Raw genomic sequence first — 17,211 nt, forward strand, 5'->3', positions numbered from 1 at the left:
CAATTTATGCTTCCATACACCCACCATGCCTGCATGTTAAAGGTACGTGCACAGGCTCCAGCCTTGGAGCACTGTGATGCTGTGTCACCTTTCCTCCATCAACCAGGGCAAAGGCTTGTCAGCTCTTCCTTACAGCATCTGTCCAGCCCTGCCTAAAGCCGGAGGGCTATTTCAGCCTCCTCCACTATCTCTGAAGTAACCGGCCATCAGCATAGCAATCCCTTTAGCTGCTATAAGGTAAAATGCAGTGGGTAAAGCCTGCGTTAGATCTCCGAGCAACTAATTGTTAAAGTTTACTCACATGAATAAAAACAGCCTGCAAACACTGGCACTGCCACAAACACTGAGGAAGTCATGAGACTATGGCAGGGGAAACCATGGCCAAACAGGGCCAGGAGAAGACAGAAAGCAGAGGAAAGATGCAGTGCAATGGATTGGCTAGAAAGGTAAATCCTCCTAAGTCTTTTTTGCCTGCTTTTCTCTGCTTTGGACAAACGCTCGAGACCCATTCTCATTTTGCTCTGCGCAGCTGCAGGGAAGTTGCACAGTCCCCTCTCCTGTTACCCACATGACACTTCCTACGGTACTGGTGGGGACATGTATTGCGACAGAGCTCACTCGACCACACAAGGGCTTGTGCTTTCTCTGTGCTGGTGGGCTAATTTGCAGAATCACCAGGATGCCTTGGCAAGCAGTCATCTTTGTGCTGCAGCTGCCCCATGACCACCAGTTGATACTGCTCTGGCTCCATGCCATGTGGAGCAGACCCTAGGAAGACACTGGAGACATCTGAAAGCTGCATGAACCTACCGGGCTTCCTTTTTCTCCTGGAGGTCCTGGGGGTCCACTGCGACCAGGCCGGCCAGGATCTCCCTGAAACAGCCAGAAAGCAATGGTCATTGCCTGCATCATCAACATGTTGCTGTGAACCACTGATGTGCACCATGAGGAGCCCAAGGAGCAGGGCCAGCAAGGCTCTTCCCTTGGCTCCTGTGTCTGGTGATGTCGTCCAGACCCCAGAGCCTACAGGCTCCATGAGTAGCAAAGGGTTTAAGAGTAAATACGGGCAATGGTGTTTAGTTGTCCCCACTGGTGGCCTCTGCCCACACTCTCTCCTCACTGTTCAGAGAACTTGTACCTTTATGCCTTCATCTCCTCTTTCACCTTGGTCTCCTGCATCTCCTGGGTAGCCATCAGGGCCCTAGGGAGAGAAAGAACAAAGAACAACAAACACATTTTTCAGTTGCAACAATATGCATTTTTCCTGCAGAAGAAACCAACTGTCTCAGAAAGTTGCTCTAGAGACTAAAATGTTCTTGCTTGTTGCTAGTGTTGATGAAAGGAGCAGCTCCTCCTCTCTATGTGGAGGGGAGGGACACTGGGGGATCCCAGCGTACGTGCCCATGAAAAGGAGGCACAAAAAAAATCAGGCTGTGCTCTGCATTCTGGGGATCCCAGGCCTGGGATCAGCTTGTGCAATTGGTAGGAAAATGGGCCAGTAACCTTTTGTTGGCCATCTTTCTACATGTGCAACTCATTCAGCAGCTACACAACTGATGTGCTGAATGAAAGAGTAAAGTGATCCTACCTTGTCACCAGGGTCTCCCTTGCAGCCCGGTGGTCCAATTCTCCCCAGCTTGCCCTGGAGAGACAGCATTGAAAAGAAAAAGACAGAAAAGCTGTAGGTGTCTGAAGGGAAAATATGGCTTTTCTTGTTAATGGCTACTGATTTTTAACATCATCTGCTGACCATACCTGTCATCAGCTAGAGAATAAATAGTGACTGTATTCCTTAAACAGGAATGTGGTGTGCAGAGTCAAATGGAGGAGGAGAAAGCAATCTAAAAGCCCTGAGTGGTAGCATGGGTGTTGGTGGGAGTTCAAGCACACTCATCCTGCACACATGCCCTGGGTGATGGACACATCCCTTGAAGCTGGATTTGGTGGTCACTCACATCCACAGTTGTGCTAGTCCTCTGTTGTGCCTCTCATGTGAGAGCAGCTCGGGTCTGCAGTCATCATGCTGCCTGATGGACACTGTGAGAGCAATGATTGCCTTGCTCTGCGCCCCAAAATGGCTTTGCTGGCAGTGCTTAGACAGCTCACCCCGGCTAGAGAGCGGTGGGTACTGAAGGACTTGAGTTTTTAGAGCTTCAGCAGGCATTTAAGGAGTGGGAAAAAGAAATTGTATTATCTCACAGATGTACTTGGCTGGGTATATAAGAAAGTGCAGAGCAAAACCAATGTGCACTGGCTGGACAAAGCCGGCTGAAATAATCTCAAATTAGGCTATTCTGCTGCAGTACCTCTGCATGGCATGCAGATCTAAGGGAGGTCATGGCCCTCTACACTCACCACAGAGGGAACAGAGGATTTCAAGGCTTTGTTACAAGGTACTTGAACTTGGCTTTAGGGCTTTAATATTAAGAACAAGCAGTGGCTTAGAGATGAAATTTCAGATTCTGCGATGAACTACCTTGAAAACCAAATTTTTGCAAAGCTTTCTGTGTACGTGTCCTGTAGGGGTCACTAACACTCAAGATGAGATCTCTGTACCCAGACGATCGGCCCTGTCACCTCCTGCAGCAGGAGCACAGCCCCAGTTACACATCTAGTTCCTGCAGAGAGCTTGCTGACGAGGGGGTAGCACTTCTGTGACCTGAATTAATTAATCTCCAGCTGGTTCACCTATTTCTACACGACATGCAGAATAATGTGCAAATAAGTTCATAGAAACCTCAGTCAAAACAAAAAGCTAGCATGTGGGATGGGATAAACAAAACAATCTGTGGGGACAAGGTGGGGTAAAGAAATGAAACATCAGGAGCAACATTACAGGGTGTTCCCAGTGCTGTTACCTTTTGTCCATCGGTGCCATTCCTGCCTGCCAAACCAGCGGCACCCTGGGATCGAGGGGAAAAAGAAGAGGGATCAGCAATCTGTTAACGCACACTCAAGGGTTGGTAGCTGGAACAACATGCAAGTTAGAAAATATCCTTTCTTACCCTCCGTCCATCGGATCCAATCTCACCCTGGGGGAAGAAGAGGACAGGAGTCAGCCAGTCTTCCTACATCCCTCCCACCCATTTAGCTCAGTAAAAACACCAACACTTCACAAGATCACAAGCAATGCCTGAAGGAGACAGGCTTTGGGATGCCCCTGGAAATCCCTCCCCATATCTGTAATTACGTATTAATAGGGTTGTTATTCTCTCCATTACAGCCAAACTCCCCCTCTTTGCAACAGAAAGGTGTGCATCCCCTGCCAAGTGCCCGGACAGCCATTTGGTCTCTTCTTTCTCACCTTCTCTCCTTTCAGTCCTGGGACACCCTAGACAAAAAGAAAAGAAGAAGGCGGCTGTGAGTGCCTGGGGATAAGCAGCAGCCGAGGCAGCAGCATATGGGGTGGGGGGGCGCGGGTAGGAAATGGGCAAGTGAAGAGGGAGAAGCAGCGCTCCCCCTGCTTTACCAAAAATCAATGAACGCAAAGAGCTCAGTCACTGGCTATGGGATTCTTACCTTGGGGCCAGGGTATCCGATTGGACCTTCAATACCCGGGTCACCCTTAAGGGAAGAAGACATGGAGAGTTAGCTCAGGCACGGCAGACGTGGCCCCAGCTAATGCAGGGACAGCACTGCTGGCTGCAGTGCGGAGGGGACTTTCCACAACTTACCTGTCGTCCCTTCAGCCCAGGGGAGCCTGGCTCACCCATGTTCCCCTTTGCACCCTAAGGAAAGAAAAAAACCCAGCATAAGTCAGGGCTTGGTGCTGGCTGTGAGAAAATGGCAACTTCTAGCAGCATCGGGCTCACTGTGGCTGTTCCTACAGAGCTTGGGGCAGTGTGCTGGTGTAGTGGGACCTGCTTTATTCCAGGGAAGGTGGGGAAAGGCTGTGTGGGGAGGGGAGGACACAGAGCTGAGGGCAGGAGAGTGGGACAACCTGCACATGTGAAAGCTCTGCTCTTGAGGATGGGAGAATTGGAGACAACTGCTGCCTCACTCCTGTTTTTCTCAGGTGCTGAAGATGCCAGCTGTGGCTGGCATGGCCGATGCTTGGATGCCTCTCTGCACTGCTGTCAATGCATCAGCCTGGGCACACATGGCTGTGTGCTCCATTCCCTGCAGCACAGCAGCATCCCAGGGCCAAGACAGATGCTGGGGAGTTATTTCCCACCTGGGTGCTACACCTGTGAAGGCTGCTGCAGCTGAGGTGGGATCTAGGGTGTCCTGCAGTGTTCGTGGCAGGTACTGGCATTATCCTCTTCCCACAGGTTAGGGGGACTTACCTTCTGCCCTCGGTATCCCTTGGGACCAGGCGGACCTGCAATCTCCAGGCAGCTCATCCTGTAGCACTGAAATACAAATTAAACAGGAGGTGTAACTGCGGCACTGCAGCATGCTGGCTGCTTCATGTGGTGAGCCAGCGTGCACCCGAAGCTCAGCTCTGCACCATGGCTCTCCACACACCTGTCCCTGCGACCGCAGTGCTAAAAACTACTACGGCTCCAGCTGGGTCAGAGTTGAGGCAGCAACAAGCATGCAGAAAAATGCTGCTTGTAAATTAAAAGCAGAATGTTGCCACGTGCATGTTCATTATGGCTTGGCTCTGGGCCCAAACTGAAAGAACAGGACTGCTAAGTGTCAGGCGAGGTCGTGTGGACTTGCTTTTCTGGGGCCATCAGGGGATGTGCACGCTCTTTAGAGCACCGCTCTGCACACTCCTGCCTATGTGTGCCAAACCCTGTCCATGTGACACCAGCAGGGCAGGAACTTCAGCTTGCAGAGCCCCTACAAAACCTGCCTCCAAAGTGATAAAATGAGTCTATTCAATAGACCTGAATTCATTGCAGATGAGGGGGAGGCAGAAAGCGAAGAGTCCAGTATGCCGTTTTAACCACTGTGTAAGGAGATAGATTCCCAAGCTCTGCACTGATCCACAGGCAGGCAGAGAACCATCCCATGCAGCTCACTGCAAGATCTGGCCTGCTACTTTGGGGTATGAGCTGGTCTTCTCTAAGAGAGGCAACTTAAACCTGTGTCATGTGGCAATGGTATAAAGATGCTGCTCACTCACCTCTCCGTAGGCTTCGTGTTTCTGCAAAGGAGAAAACAGGATGAACAGAATCAGTTAAGGTGGTCAGCCCCCAGAGAAAAACAGCATCACACTCTTGGAAGTGTGTGTGATGGTAAGGGAGAGGAGGTGGTAAAGGTCCCGTGGCTTTAAAGACGTTCTCAGCAGAGTCCCCGTTTAACAGTGTCTCACAGGTGGGGCCTCAAAGACCATGCTGATGGTGAGCACACGTCTAGGTGCTGCACACTCTTCCACACACCCCTGGATGGGGAGCAGGCTGGGGTATGGGTCTGGCCTTGAGCAAGAGACAACTAGGGTGGCAGCCTGCCCAGACATGCCAGGGAACAGAGGCACAAACCAAGGAGCCCTGGTGGAGCACCTAACCAGAGAAACCAGAGATGCTTGAGACTTCATTTGGCCCGTAAGTGCTAAAAGGACATAGAAAAGGAAGAGAAACAAAACGGAGGCTTTTCCCTGTTAGAGGTGCTCTCTAGATCCCTGCCAAAACCCACTGTGGGGCCGCTCAGAAAGCATCCATGCGCTGCTTCTCTTGTGTGTGTCCCGCCCCCCCACCCCCGTTACGCTCCCTGCACCTCAGGCAGCACTCCGTACCATAGCTTGGATTATCCTATCGATGGTGTTCTCATCAATTTCCAGGGTGTCTTTCTGCGTGATGGCATAGTTGTTGCGGTACAGCTCGTGTGGCAGGTTGGCGATCTCTCGCAGTCCCTGCTCGTAGACGTTCTCGCTGGGGGCCACTGCAAAGAGCTTGATCCCCATGTCTCGTGCCCTCTCAGCCTGCACCTTCATCCCCCCGCAGGGGCTGCCAGTGACATGTCCATCAGTGATGACTATTGCAAAGTTCACACCCGAGGCCATCTGGGTCTGGATCTGCTCCGTCATGTTGGAGATAGCGCAGTCCGTGAAGGTGCCCCGGCCAAGGTAGTTAATAGCAAGCAGCCGGGTGAGGTATATGTCTTTGCTGCTCGTTAAAGGGCTGTAAATTTCCACCACATCCGAGTAATGAAGTCCACCAAACTGCCAAGTGATGTAGACTTGGCTCTGGTAGAGCTCACTCTCCAGTTTATTGATGAACATAGGGATGAACTGCTTTATTTGATCCACGAGGCTCTGGATAGGCACAGTCTGCAGAGCGACACTCTCTGAGGTGTCAATGATGAAGTACACATTGATGGGGCAGTTCCTCTTTTCTGCATGGAGACAATTATTCAGAGCATGTCAGAGCACTTCATGCACTGCTGCACCCCCTTCGCTGTCCCCCAGAAACCTGGACCGAGAAGTGTATATAGACAGCACATACAGGACAGCACATAGAGTTGTGAAGAGAGCAAACCACAGCACGAAGCTCGAGGTTCAGCCTCCTGTGAGGGTGTTGCAACTCTTATTATTCAGAAGTTATTTCCACCTGGGTTGGAGGAAATGAGGAAACTGAGTACTAAGTGTCAGGTTTGAACAAAGAGGAGCAACGGTATGACTTTTGCTCTCCTGAACTAAATGAATGCCCTGCCTACCAGGCTGCTGGTTGCTCTCTGATTTATAAACATTTTCAAAAAGATTGTACCCAACTGCGATACTGGAAAAAGCACAAGTCCCACTTAGCTTTAGCAGTAACATCTGTGTTTGACACATCTGTGTCAGACAACTCTCCAGTGTCTAGGACTTCAAAGATCTGCTCACTATTGAATCAATCTTGAAAATCTTGCCATTTTTTGTAAAAGTCAGGCTGGACACGTAAACCACCTCCGCCACACCGCAACTGAAAAGTGCTGAAATCGTCAAATCCAAAATGGACTATTCTCTGATGTCAGATACAGAGCTGAGCTCTGGCGATTGACTGACTGGTATTTAATACTGTGTCAGCTGGGAGAAGCCACTACTGGCAGACCCCAGCTCTTCAATCTCCACCTCTCTGTACTCCAATGCAAACCCAGAAATGGGAGTTTCAGTGGAGGACGGCGTTCCCTACAGATGAATTGCTACCCCAGGGCACTGCCCAGGAGTGCAAAGGGGCAGGAGACGTGTAACGTGCCACTGTCAGTTCCTTTTGAGCAGGGTCTACAACCGAGCATGGCCATTGCTTTTGGTGAAATTGCTGCCTACAAAGGAGAGAGACACCCAAATTATCTGGTTAATACCTGCACAGGAGGTAGGACTGACATCTCCAGGATCCCCATCAAACTGAGCATGGAGAGGAACTAGAGCCACACAAAGGAGAGCGGAAAAAAAGGCTTGTCGGAACATCTCAGCAGTTCCTCTGGATATTTAGATGCCTGTGGGAAAACACAAGTTACATGTTAAGCACAATATACAATCTCCTAGCTCTACTGGGAAGACACAAAGCTCCTTGTAAACCCTGTCTGTGAAAAACAAGACCTCTCCATCACCATGACACATCACTGGGCCACTAATGTAGATTTTTGTACTGACTTGAAAACTAAGTAATTAGCTTTGTTGCGGTATGGGCGAATGATTTAAAACTGCTTTAGCTTCTCTGTCAGTCTGAAGGGAGGGATCAGGTGATAGAGCTATTGACAGTGCATCAGGATCTTCTGATTTCATGGTTTCTCTCCAGGTGTGTGTCTGGCTGCCCCACGCCCACATTGACTCCATCACCCCTGATCCATGCAGACATAAGCATCCATGCTCCTCTCTTCACCTGCTTAGCCAGACCACCAGTGAAGGCATGCAGCAGGTCCTTTCCAACTCCAGCTCACCATGTGGATGTGGTGATGCCTGTGTATACCAAAAGTGTACAAAATCCCTTGCTTAACAGTGCTGCTTTGTAGCCCGCACAACCCATGGAGTGAAGGGATGAATAAACAAGCACTTGAAGAAGTGCATGTCTTCAGCATTCAACCCACCACTGCACCTCCAAGGTCCAGCTGCACACAGGAGTATATTTTGTGTAGGGTTATGATAACTTAAGCAGCAGAAGAGTTAGAGATCTAGTCTGAAAAGTTCTTGTGAATGTATATATGTGTTCAGAGTAAGCCAGGATATGAAAGGATATTCACAGACAAAACCCAAGTGAAACTTATCAACAGCAAAGAACATGGAGGAAGACGCAACGCTCGCCTTTATGTCTAGAGAACAACAGCACTAACGAGCATGGCCCCTTGATGGCACACAGACCAAGTGGTAGTATAGATGCTTTTCTGCTTGGTGATCAACTCAACACAAACCGAAGAGGGGCATGAGGGGAGGTTTACCTGGCACCGGGCTTGCTGATGACAGATGGAGTCCAGCTACCTCAAAGGGGGAAAACGATTCTCGCTCATGAGATGGCGGAGCTCACAGAGAGGGCTTTAAACTAGGTTTGAAGGGGGAAGGGGAGAACACTAGGCTCACCAGAGATGAGCCTGAGGGCAGCATGCCAATGATGGGGGTGGAATCAATAGTCCAGCTCAAGTGCATCTATGCCAATGCATGCAGCATTGGCAATAAACAGGAGGAGCTGGAAGCCATTGTGCAGCAGGATAGATATGACTTAGTTGCCATAACGGAAACATGGTGGGACGACTCCCATGACTGGAGTGCTGCAATGGATGGCTATAAGCTTTTCAGAAGGGACAGGCAAGGAAGGAGAGGTGGTGGGGTGGCTCTCTATGTTAGGGAGTGTTTTGATTGTACAGAGCTACACGATTGTGATGATAAGGTTGAGTGCTTATGGGTATGGATGAGAGGGAAGCCAGAAAGGCAGATATTGTGCTGGGAGTCTGTTATAGACCACCCAGTCAGGTTGAAGAGACAGATGAATCATTCTACAAGCAGCTGGCAGTAGTCTCACAATCATGTGCCCTTGTTCTTGTGGGGGACTTCAACTTTCCAGATGTCTGCTGGAAATACAACATGGCAGAGAGTAAGCAGTCTAGGACGTTCCTGGAGTGTGTGGAAGATAACCTCCTGACACAGCTGGTAGGTGACCCTACCAGGGGAGGAGCCTTGCTAGACCTACTGTTTACAAACAGGGAAGGACTGGTGGGAGGTGTGATGGTTGGAGGCTGTCTTGGGCTTAGCGACCATGAAATGATAGAATTCTCAATTTTTAGTGAGGCAAGGAAGATGGTCAGCAAAGCCACCATTATGGACTTCCGGAGGGCAAACTTTCGCCTTTTCAGGACACTGGTTGATAGAATCCCTTGGGAGACAGTCCTGAAGGGCAAAGGGGTCCAGGAAGGCTGGACATTCTTCAAGAAGGAAATCTTAATGGCTCAGGACCAGGCTAGTCCCATGCGCCGCAAGACAAACTGCCGAGGAAGATTGCCGGCCTGGCTGAACAAGGAAGTTTTGCTAGGACTCAAGAAAAAAAGGAGAGTTTATCATCTCTGGAAGAAAGGGCAGGCAACTTGGGAAGAGTACAGGGATCTTGTTAGGTCATGCAGAAAGGAAATTAGTAAGGCAAAGGCTTAGCTAGAACTCAATCTGGCCACTATTGTAAGAGACAAGAAAAAATGTTTTTACAAATATGTTAACAATAAAAAGAGAGCCAAGGAGAATATCCAACCTTTATTGGATACAGAGGGGAACATTGCCACCAGAGATGAGGAAAAGGCTGAGGTACTTAATGCCTTTTTTGCCTCAGTCTTTAATAGTGAGACCAGTCATCCTCAGGGTACTCTGCCCCCTGAGCTGGAAGGCAAGGATGGAGAGCAGAATATACCCCCCATAATCCAGGAGGAAATAGTTAGTGACCTACTATGCCACCTGGACACTCACAGATCTATGGGACCAGATGGGATCCATCCAAGAGTACTGGGGGAGCTGGTGGAGGTGCTTGCCAAGCCACTCTCCATCATTTATCAGCAATCCTGGTCAATGGGGGAGGTCCCAGACAACTGGAGGCTTGCCAATGTGACGCCCATTTACAAGAAGGGACGGAGGAAGGATCCGGGGAACTACAAGCCTGTCAGCTTGACCTCAGTAGCGGGGAAGATTATGGAACAGTTCATCTTGAGTGTGCTCACATGGCATGTGCAGGACAACCAGGGGCTCAGGCCTAGTCAGCATGGGTTCATGAAAGGCAAGTCCTGCTTGACCAACCTGATCTCCATCTATGACCAGGTGACAGGCCTAGCAGACGAGGGGAATGTTGTGGATGTTGTCTACCTGGACTTCAGCAAGGCCTTTGACACTGTCTCTCATGGCATACTCCTTGAGAAACTGGCGGCTCATGGCTTAGACAAGTGTACTCTTCGCTGGGTAAAAAACTGGCTGGATGGACGAGCCCAGAGGGTTGTGGTGAATGGAGTTAAATCCAGTTGGCGGCGGGTCACAAGTGGTGTTCCTCAGGGCTCAGTATTGGGGCCAGTTCTGTTTAATATCTTTATCAATGATCTGGACGAGGGGATCGAGTGCACCCTCACTAAGTTTGCAGATGACACCAAGTTGGGAGGGACAGTTGATCTGCTCGAGGGTAGGAAGGCTCTACAGAGGGATCTAGACAGGCTGGATTGATGGGCCAAGGCCAATTGTATGAGGTTCAACAAAGCCAAGTGCCAGGTCCTGCACTTTGGTTACAACAACCTCATGCAATGCTACAGGCTTGGGGAAGAGCAGCTGGAAAGCTGCCTGCCAGAAAAAGACCTGGGGGTGCTGGTTGACAGCCGGCTGAATATGAGCCGGCAGTGTGCCCAGGTGGCCAAGAAGGCCAACGGCATCCTGGTCTGTATCAGAAATAGTGTGGCCAGCAGGAGCAGGGAGGTGATTGTTCCCCTGTACTTGGCACTGGTGAGGGTGCACCTCGAGTCCTGTGTTCAGTTTTGGGCCCCTCACTACAAGAAAGACATTGAGGTGCTGGAGCGTGTTCAGAGGAGGGCAACCAAGTTGGTGAGGGCCTGGAGCACAAGTCCTATGAGGAGCAGCTGAGGGAGCTGGGGTTGTTTAGCCTGGAGAAAAGGAGGCCGAGGGGAGACCTTATCGCTCTCTACAAGTACCTGAAAGGAGGTTGTAGGGAGGTGGGTGCTGGTCTCTTCTGTCAGGTGGCTGGAGACAGGACAAGAGGAAATGGCCTCAAGTTGCAGCAAGGGAGATTTAGGTTGGATATCAGGAAGAATTTCTTTACTGAGAGGGTTGTCACACATTGGAATAGGCTGCCCAGGGAAGTGGTTGAGTCACCATCCCTGCAGGTATTCAGAAGGCGTGTAGACAGGGTACTTCAGGACATGGTTTAGTGGGCATGGACGATGGTTGGACTCAATGATCTTGAAGGTCTTTTCCAACCTAAATGATTCTACAATTCTATGATTCTATGTGTGATCTCTGTTATGAAAAGAAGGTCTGTCCAGTCCAGAAAGAGAGCCTCTTCCTTGAATGGCTTTTTTGGGCAGTTCTTAGAAGAGCGCAAGGCATGAACGGACGTGAGAGTGTGTTTGGTTGTGTTGGCAGTGCAGGGGGAAGGGGAGTTAGTAATGCAGCTGAGCTGCTGCCTCAGTTGCATGAGAAACAGCATTACCTGAAGAATACAGACAGCTCAGCTCCTCCTGCATCTCTCTAGAGTCCTCTCTTCACATGGTGACCAGCTACTTCCTGGTGGGATATGTCCTGTTCCAGTTTACACTGCAAGCTGCAGTGCATCACAGGGTTCTGCAAACTGGTTTATGCTGGAAAGACCAGTTTGTATCAGTGCCGCTGACATCTTTACAACAGTCTTCCTCCTTCCTAAGGCTTGTGCATATCCTAACAAGCTGGCAAGAGCCAGTGCTCAGGCTGGATTTTAGACAGGGGAAGAAGAAACCCTCATGCTCTTTGGGGATGACCGGGATGGATAGGACAAGAGATCCAAAAGCTTCAGGAACATCAACTTGAGGTGCTTCACAGACACAGCTCAGCAAAACCCTCTGACATCAAGGGCCTCTCACATGCCTCCAGCTCAGCACCCAAATGTCCCTACCAAGTAGTTCGTGGGTCTTTTTCCTCCCCCTCCAGCTCAGAGAGGCTGCACAGCTGTTTGCAAAGAGACCTGACCGTGGCCTTGTGAAGTCCCTGCTTAGGTCAGTGTGGCTCAATTTTCATTGCACTGCAGAAAACAGAAGGGGTATGATAAGGATAAAATACTTACTTTAATGCTAAAAGGGTGTTTTAGTTAAGATTAAGGCTTCCTCCCTCTAGCCTTACTACAGGCTTCCCTCATCTTGTTTGCCCTCCACAAAGAAGAGCTGCAGGAGATCCTGATCTTCTGTAGGACACAACGGCTTTGTGCCTTCAGACAGCACCATTTTAGAGCCAGTCTTTTGTGATGGCTGAGGAAGCTGGAGACATCAACTTTGGGAGAGGCTGGGAGCACAGGAGGCTTTGGCCAAGTGTCTGACTCACAGATCACCGTGTCATGTCCTGAGTTTAACCACCTCCCTCCCGCCATGTGTGCGTGGGTGGGAAAGGAGCTGTGCAGAAGAGCTGCTCCCCAGGCAGAGCTGTGAGGAGCAGTTAAACTGCATGGGCAACTAGGGCCAGTGCTAGCACAGGACTGCCCCTGCCTGCAGCCCTCAGGGCTTTGGACTGCATCAGCGAGACACCATGGCCTTTGCCTCTACCTGGGCAGAAAGGTGAGGCAGAAAAGTGAGAGCTGAAAACACTAGACACACTTCACTTCTTTATGGTTCTCCTGCACGCAGCCTCCTTTATTTCATTGTTACAGGCACTCTGTCTCCCTCAGAGAGGATCTCTGTGCCTCGAGCTACGTTAGCCTTCTGCTATACCAGCATCCCACCTGGTCATTAACAGTGAGTGGACATATAGGGGGGAGGCCCCTCTCCCCACCTAAAGGGGTCTCCAAGGCTGGGGTGGGTGATGGTGCCTATTTTGTCATCCTCAGAGCACTATCAGCTGTTATGATTCTCTCACAAATGTCATAACATTTGATATCTTCCTTAAAGCTCCACCTCCTGCCGCAAAATGCTCAAATGGAAGGCTCGGATTTCACCAGCAAAAGTGTGTATTTCAGACTAACGTATTTTCTGGATATTGAAGACAATTTTTGAGCACTGACAGTCCAGAGGACTAATGGAAAGAGCAAACTGGGAGCTTACTGATTACGTTTGAATACTTGGGTCTGCCCATCCTGTTCTTCCTTGACCTTTCTCTCTCTGCAACAGCAGGACCATGGCATTTTAGGAGCAAGGCCTTACAAGCATTTCTCTTGAAATTTCCTTCTCTCAGTATTGTATTGTTGAGTGATGCATCTCTTTCCCCATGAGATGCACACAAAGAAAAAAACAACAGCGAATCTTGAGCAGTGGTTTTGGGTCCTCTGAACAAATTTTGAGGGCACTGCTTTGTACCATCCTCCCTGCATTAGGGTCTATGCTCCTACCTAGTGCCTCAGGTGCTCAACAGAAAAATGCACGCATGGTCTTGTCTGCTGCTCCCACACTCAGATCTCAGGTGACCTGGCTGTTACCCACATAACTGCAAAAGTATATGGAGTTATCTACACAGAGCTCTGCAAAAATGGTAGTCTTGCAGGAGGACCTGAGTTCTCTGCTCTTTCCACCCTGAGCAATGGAACCAAATGTAATATTCTGGCAAACAATGCATGTAATGACTCTTTCAGATGTGCAAATTATAGTCAACTTATTTGTGCTTTCACATCTGATTACCAGATAGATCAGATTTTAAGGCACTAGAAAGGTCACCTCAAGTGCCTGGCCAGGCAGAGCCATGGTCTGTCCTATCCCACACATTGATATTTCTGAAGTTCGTCCTGGTGCACTGTGTATTTCTCCTTCAATACCACAACACCTATTATAGCTGAGCAAATTGTTTCCAAATTCACAAAAATTCAGGTGCTCTGCTCTCTAAGCTAACTCTGCCTGCAAGAAGCTTATTTAAAGCCACAAAAATTGCATCCTCTCAAGAAAAGAGGACTGTGCTAGCTATGTCATATGCAGAATAAAGTTTGAAATGGCACTGCTGCTCTGACATGGACCCAGTCCCAGCTTTTTTCATGGCCATGCCCAGTGGGTAGTGCTTGTGGTGCCACCCGCGTGTGTAGGCAGCATTTTACTCCACTCAAACATTTGCTAAATTAAATGAAACCAGGAAAATAAAGAGTGTCCCATTTGGAAAAAAAAGCTCCTATAAATGCACCTCCTCTTCCTCGTTTGCATGCCCATGGTTTGCACATTGCATGCAGAGGGAATTTCAGTTTGTCGCAGCTGCTACCCAAACATGCCCTGTAGTTTTCAGTCCCTGGACACACTACCCAGGGGAAAGGTTTCCCAACAGCTGCAGGGAGCCCAGTTCTTCTCCAGCTCTCCTACTGCAACTATCCTGGGACTTCGGCCAGGGGAAGCCCAGGCCACAGGAAGGCTGATGGGGGTGCATGCTGCAGCTCCCTCGAGCTTTGGCTCTGGCAGCCAAAAACTTCCATTTACAGCACCCATGCAAAACCCTGCTACCGAAAGAAAAAAAAGCTGACCTGAGGAGGCAAGCGCAACGAGCTTGCAGGCATTTCCTAACGTGCTGTTACCCCCCAAAATAGAGGAGCTTGTGCTGATGAACAGCTTGTGCTGTGTCTCAGCAGAACAAGGAGACACAAATCACGGGTTGGTCTAATGCATATCTTCTGAAATTCCGAATCGAAGAGGAATTGTGCAGCAGATCAGTTGTTCTGCTGCACAGCTGCAGCGGAGTGCCGTGCTCCTCCTGCTGCCGTCACATTCAGTTAGCTGGTGAACTCAGCTCAGTTGCCCCAGAGAAGAATTTGGTTCAACAGGTTCCCCGAGGGATTTTCTAGACCTCCGGCCCTGGCAGATGAGAGTGTGTAGCTCACAGCACTTGGAAAAAAAACTCTTGGAAAAAATCCCAAACAACCCAAAAGCACCAGAAAAAAATATAATATTCTCTTATAGCAGATACTGCCTGAATGTGATGTGCCTGAAATGAGGCTGGAGAGCCCGTGAGCAGCAGCAGTGGCTGTGCAGCCTCGGGGGCACAGGCTGGGGTTTCAGAGGCTGGCTCTTCTCTTCTGAGCTGCAGAACCATCACTAGTAAATAGCCGCACGACCGCTGTACAAGGAAAGGAAAACTCTGCCTACCTGGCAAACGAGGTCATCAAAATTTCCGCCCCAAAAGCCTCCGAAACGTCAGGAAAAAGACTTTGTGGAGTGGCTGGTATCAGGAAGGCTCCTGCATCCCCGGCTGGAAGGGTGAGCTCCCAGGCTCGGGGTGCTCGGGCTGTGTGGGGAGGAGCGGCAGGGGCGTCTCCAGCCCCGTCCCTCTCTTCCCTGGCAGGCTGGAACTGCCCTCCGTATCCCTCCTCCTTCCAAATCAGGCACCAGCCTCGTCTGTAGTAGCTGCAGACATCCACGGAGAGTCACTGTGGGTCTACAGACACCTCGGGACCGTCACCTCCCACCCGCTCCCCTCCCCGGGCAGATGCTGGGCTGGGGCGAGGTTGTCAACCTTGGAACTGAAGGCATTTTTGTTTTAAACAAGCTGGAAGAAGTCTCATTTTTCTATGATGAGAGGCCCCTTTTCGTGGTTGGCATTGCTGCCCCACATATTAATACCATCAAATAGCGTTCTTCTTTCTTTCCCCCTCCCTGTCCTCCTTCTCCTTTTCCCATCCTAGTAACGTGGCCTGAGCGGAACAAATAAAACAAGAACATTTCAAAAAAGAGCAACTTGCATCTTAGCCTTTGCAAATATCCAAGTCTTGCACAGAGTCATCCAAGTCTGAGTATTACCTCTTCCTATTGACTCATTTCTGGGTTTTGGTTTTTTGTTGTTGTTAGGTTGGGTTTTTTTCAGTTTTTAATTTCATAGGCAATTTTTAGCTCTGCTAAATGAAAAGCAGGGGCAAATGTCCCAACAAAATATGGGGAACAGCAATGACTTTCAGGAACATGGCCTGTTATCCCTTGAGCTATGACTTTCTGTCTCCAAACTTTTGTGTAAATGGACAGTGTGAAGGGACCAGAATCAGGCCACAGCTCCCAGACAAGGTAATCACAATGGGGAAACCCACTTTAACTCTGATTTCACTCTACTGACTCCCAAGAAGTGACAAAAGCAAAGCATTTGTCTCAGCGTAAGCTGCTAATCCACCCGTCCTGATCTACAGGAACATGTTGCTGCTCAGGCTGTGTTTGCGAAAAACATCTGAACTACCAGGTGAAAATAATAAACCCAATTCTGTGTAGCTGCTAGTGCTTAAAAAGGTACATTTCTGGAGTATCTTCTCTGTCAGCCTCTTCACCAGGAGTACTCTGGTGGACTTGGCAGTGTCAGGTTTATGGTTGGACTTGATGATCTTAAAGGTCTTTTCCAAACTAAATGATTCTATGATTCTGTGATACCCAAGCAGCACCTATAGTTACCACAGCTGTAAGCTAGAATTTTATGTGCCAGTTTCCCCATTCATCTCAAAGCCCCATGACAGAAGCAGGACTCATTCTGCAGCAAGGGGACACTGAAAAATAAGCATACCTGAGAAACAAGAAGCTTCTCAGTGATTTCTTGGAAGAGCAGAGAAGGATTTTGTGGGGCCATTCCTTTCCAGGGGCACTCCTGAAGCTCTAAATGGGATGGTTGCAATTCCTCTGGAGCATCTTTAATGAAGAGGAGGGGTCCAGCTTCTGATGACAGTGATTTACGAGGCAGTGACATGACTAATCAAAGCATTCACCTTCCAGTAATCCAGTGAACACACCACATACCAGGCCATTTCTTTTGCCTACTTTGCTGCCATGTCCAAGCTCTGTTGTGTCCATGAGAATCCATGAATGCTGCTTCTAATCCGTGTTCAGTGTGCCTATTTCTAGGTGAATCTGCCCCTGCAGAAGCTGTTTCTTCAGCAAGATGCCTTATCACAAACAACTGGACAGCACACCTGTCTCCTACATTGCTGGTGAGTGCCCAAAGTGTAGAAAGGAGGAGAGCACAGGTCCACACCTCCATATCTCCCTCTTCCTCCTCACAGACTTGTGAATGTTGTCTTTTGTCTGCGGTTTCTTGAACAAAGGACCTACAGACTTCTAACTTTCTATGTGTGCTTCTTGAACTTTCTTGTGTCAAATTAAAACATTTTTCTGCAGCCTGACTTGACATAATGCCTCATCCCCATGAGGATTCTCGTATATTTTGCAAAATGGCCCCCTATTGCATCCTTTCCCTCAATA

At 49.3% G+C, this 17,211-nt stretch overlaps 1 protein-coding gene across 2 annotated transcripts in view; it reads right to left on the bottom strand.

Annotated features, from left to right (window-relative positions):
• The window catches only part of COL6A2 (collagen type VI alpha 2 chain), a 31,855-nt gene extending 16,524 nt beyond the window's left edge, over nucleotides 1-15,331 (bottom strand). Inside the window, exons 1-13 of one of the 2 annotated variants that reach the window (XM_075027774.1) lie at nucleotides 15,127-15,311; nucleotides 7,228-7,362; nucleotides 5,684-6,282; nucleotides 5,075-5,095; nucleotides 4,287-4,352; nucleotides 3,675-3,728; nucleotides 3,520-3,564; nucleotides 3,305-3,331; nucleotides 3,006-3,032; nucleotides 2,859-2,903; nucleotides 1,589-1,642; nucleotides 1,139-1,201; nucleotides 811-873 (exon numbers count right to left, since the gene is read on the bottom strand). In XM_075027774.1, the coding sequence (XP_074883875.1) occupies nucleotides 811-873; nucleotides 1,139-1,201; nucleotides 1,589-1,642; nucleotides 2,859-2,903; nucleotides 3,006-3,032; nucleotides 3,305-3,331; nucleotides 3,520-3,564; nucleotides 3,675-3,728; nucleotides 4,287-4,352; nucleotides 5,075-5,095; nucleotides 5,684-6,282; nucleotides 7,228-7,333 (1,170 nt within the window). In that variant the 5' untranslated portion in view covers nucleotides 7,334-7,362; nucleotides 15,127-15,311. Of the gene's footprint in view, nucleotides 1-810; nucleotides 874-1,138; nucleotides 1,202-1,588; nucleotides 1,643-2,858; nucleotides 2,904-3,005; nucleotides 3,033-3,304; nucleotides 3,332-3,519; nucleotides 3,565-3,674; nucleotides 3,729-4,286; nucleotides 4,353-5,074; nucleotides 5,096-5,683; nucleotides 6,283-7,227; nucleotides 7,363-15,126 lie in introns of both variants that reach the window. The other variant, XM_075027775.1, reaches the window with a different exon arrangement.
• Between the last annotated feature and the right edge of the window lie 1,880 nt (nucleotides 15,332-17,211).

Source organism: Buteo buteo, chromosome 5, assembly GCF_964188355.1.
Source record: "Buteo buteo chromosome 5, bButBut1.hap1.1, whole genome shotgun sequence".
In the NCBI taxonomy this organism is placed as follows: Eukaryota; Metazoa; Chordata; class Aves; order Accipitriformes; family Accipitridae; genus Buteo; species Buteo buteo.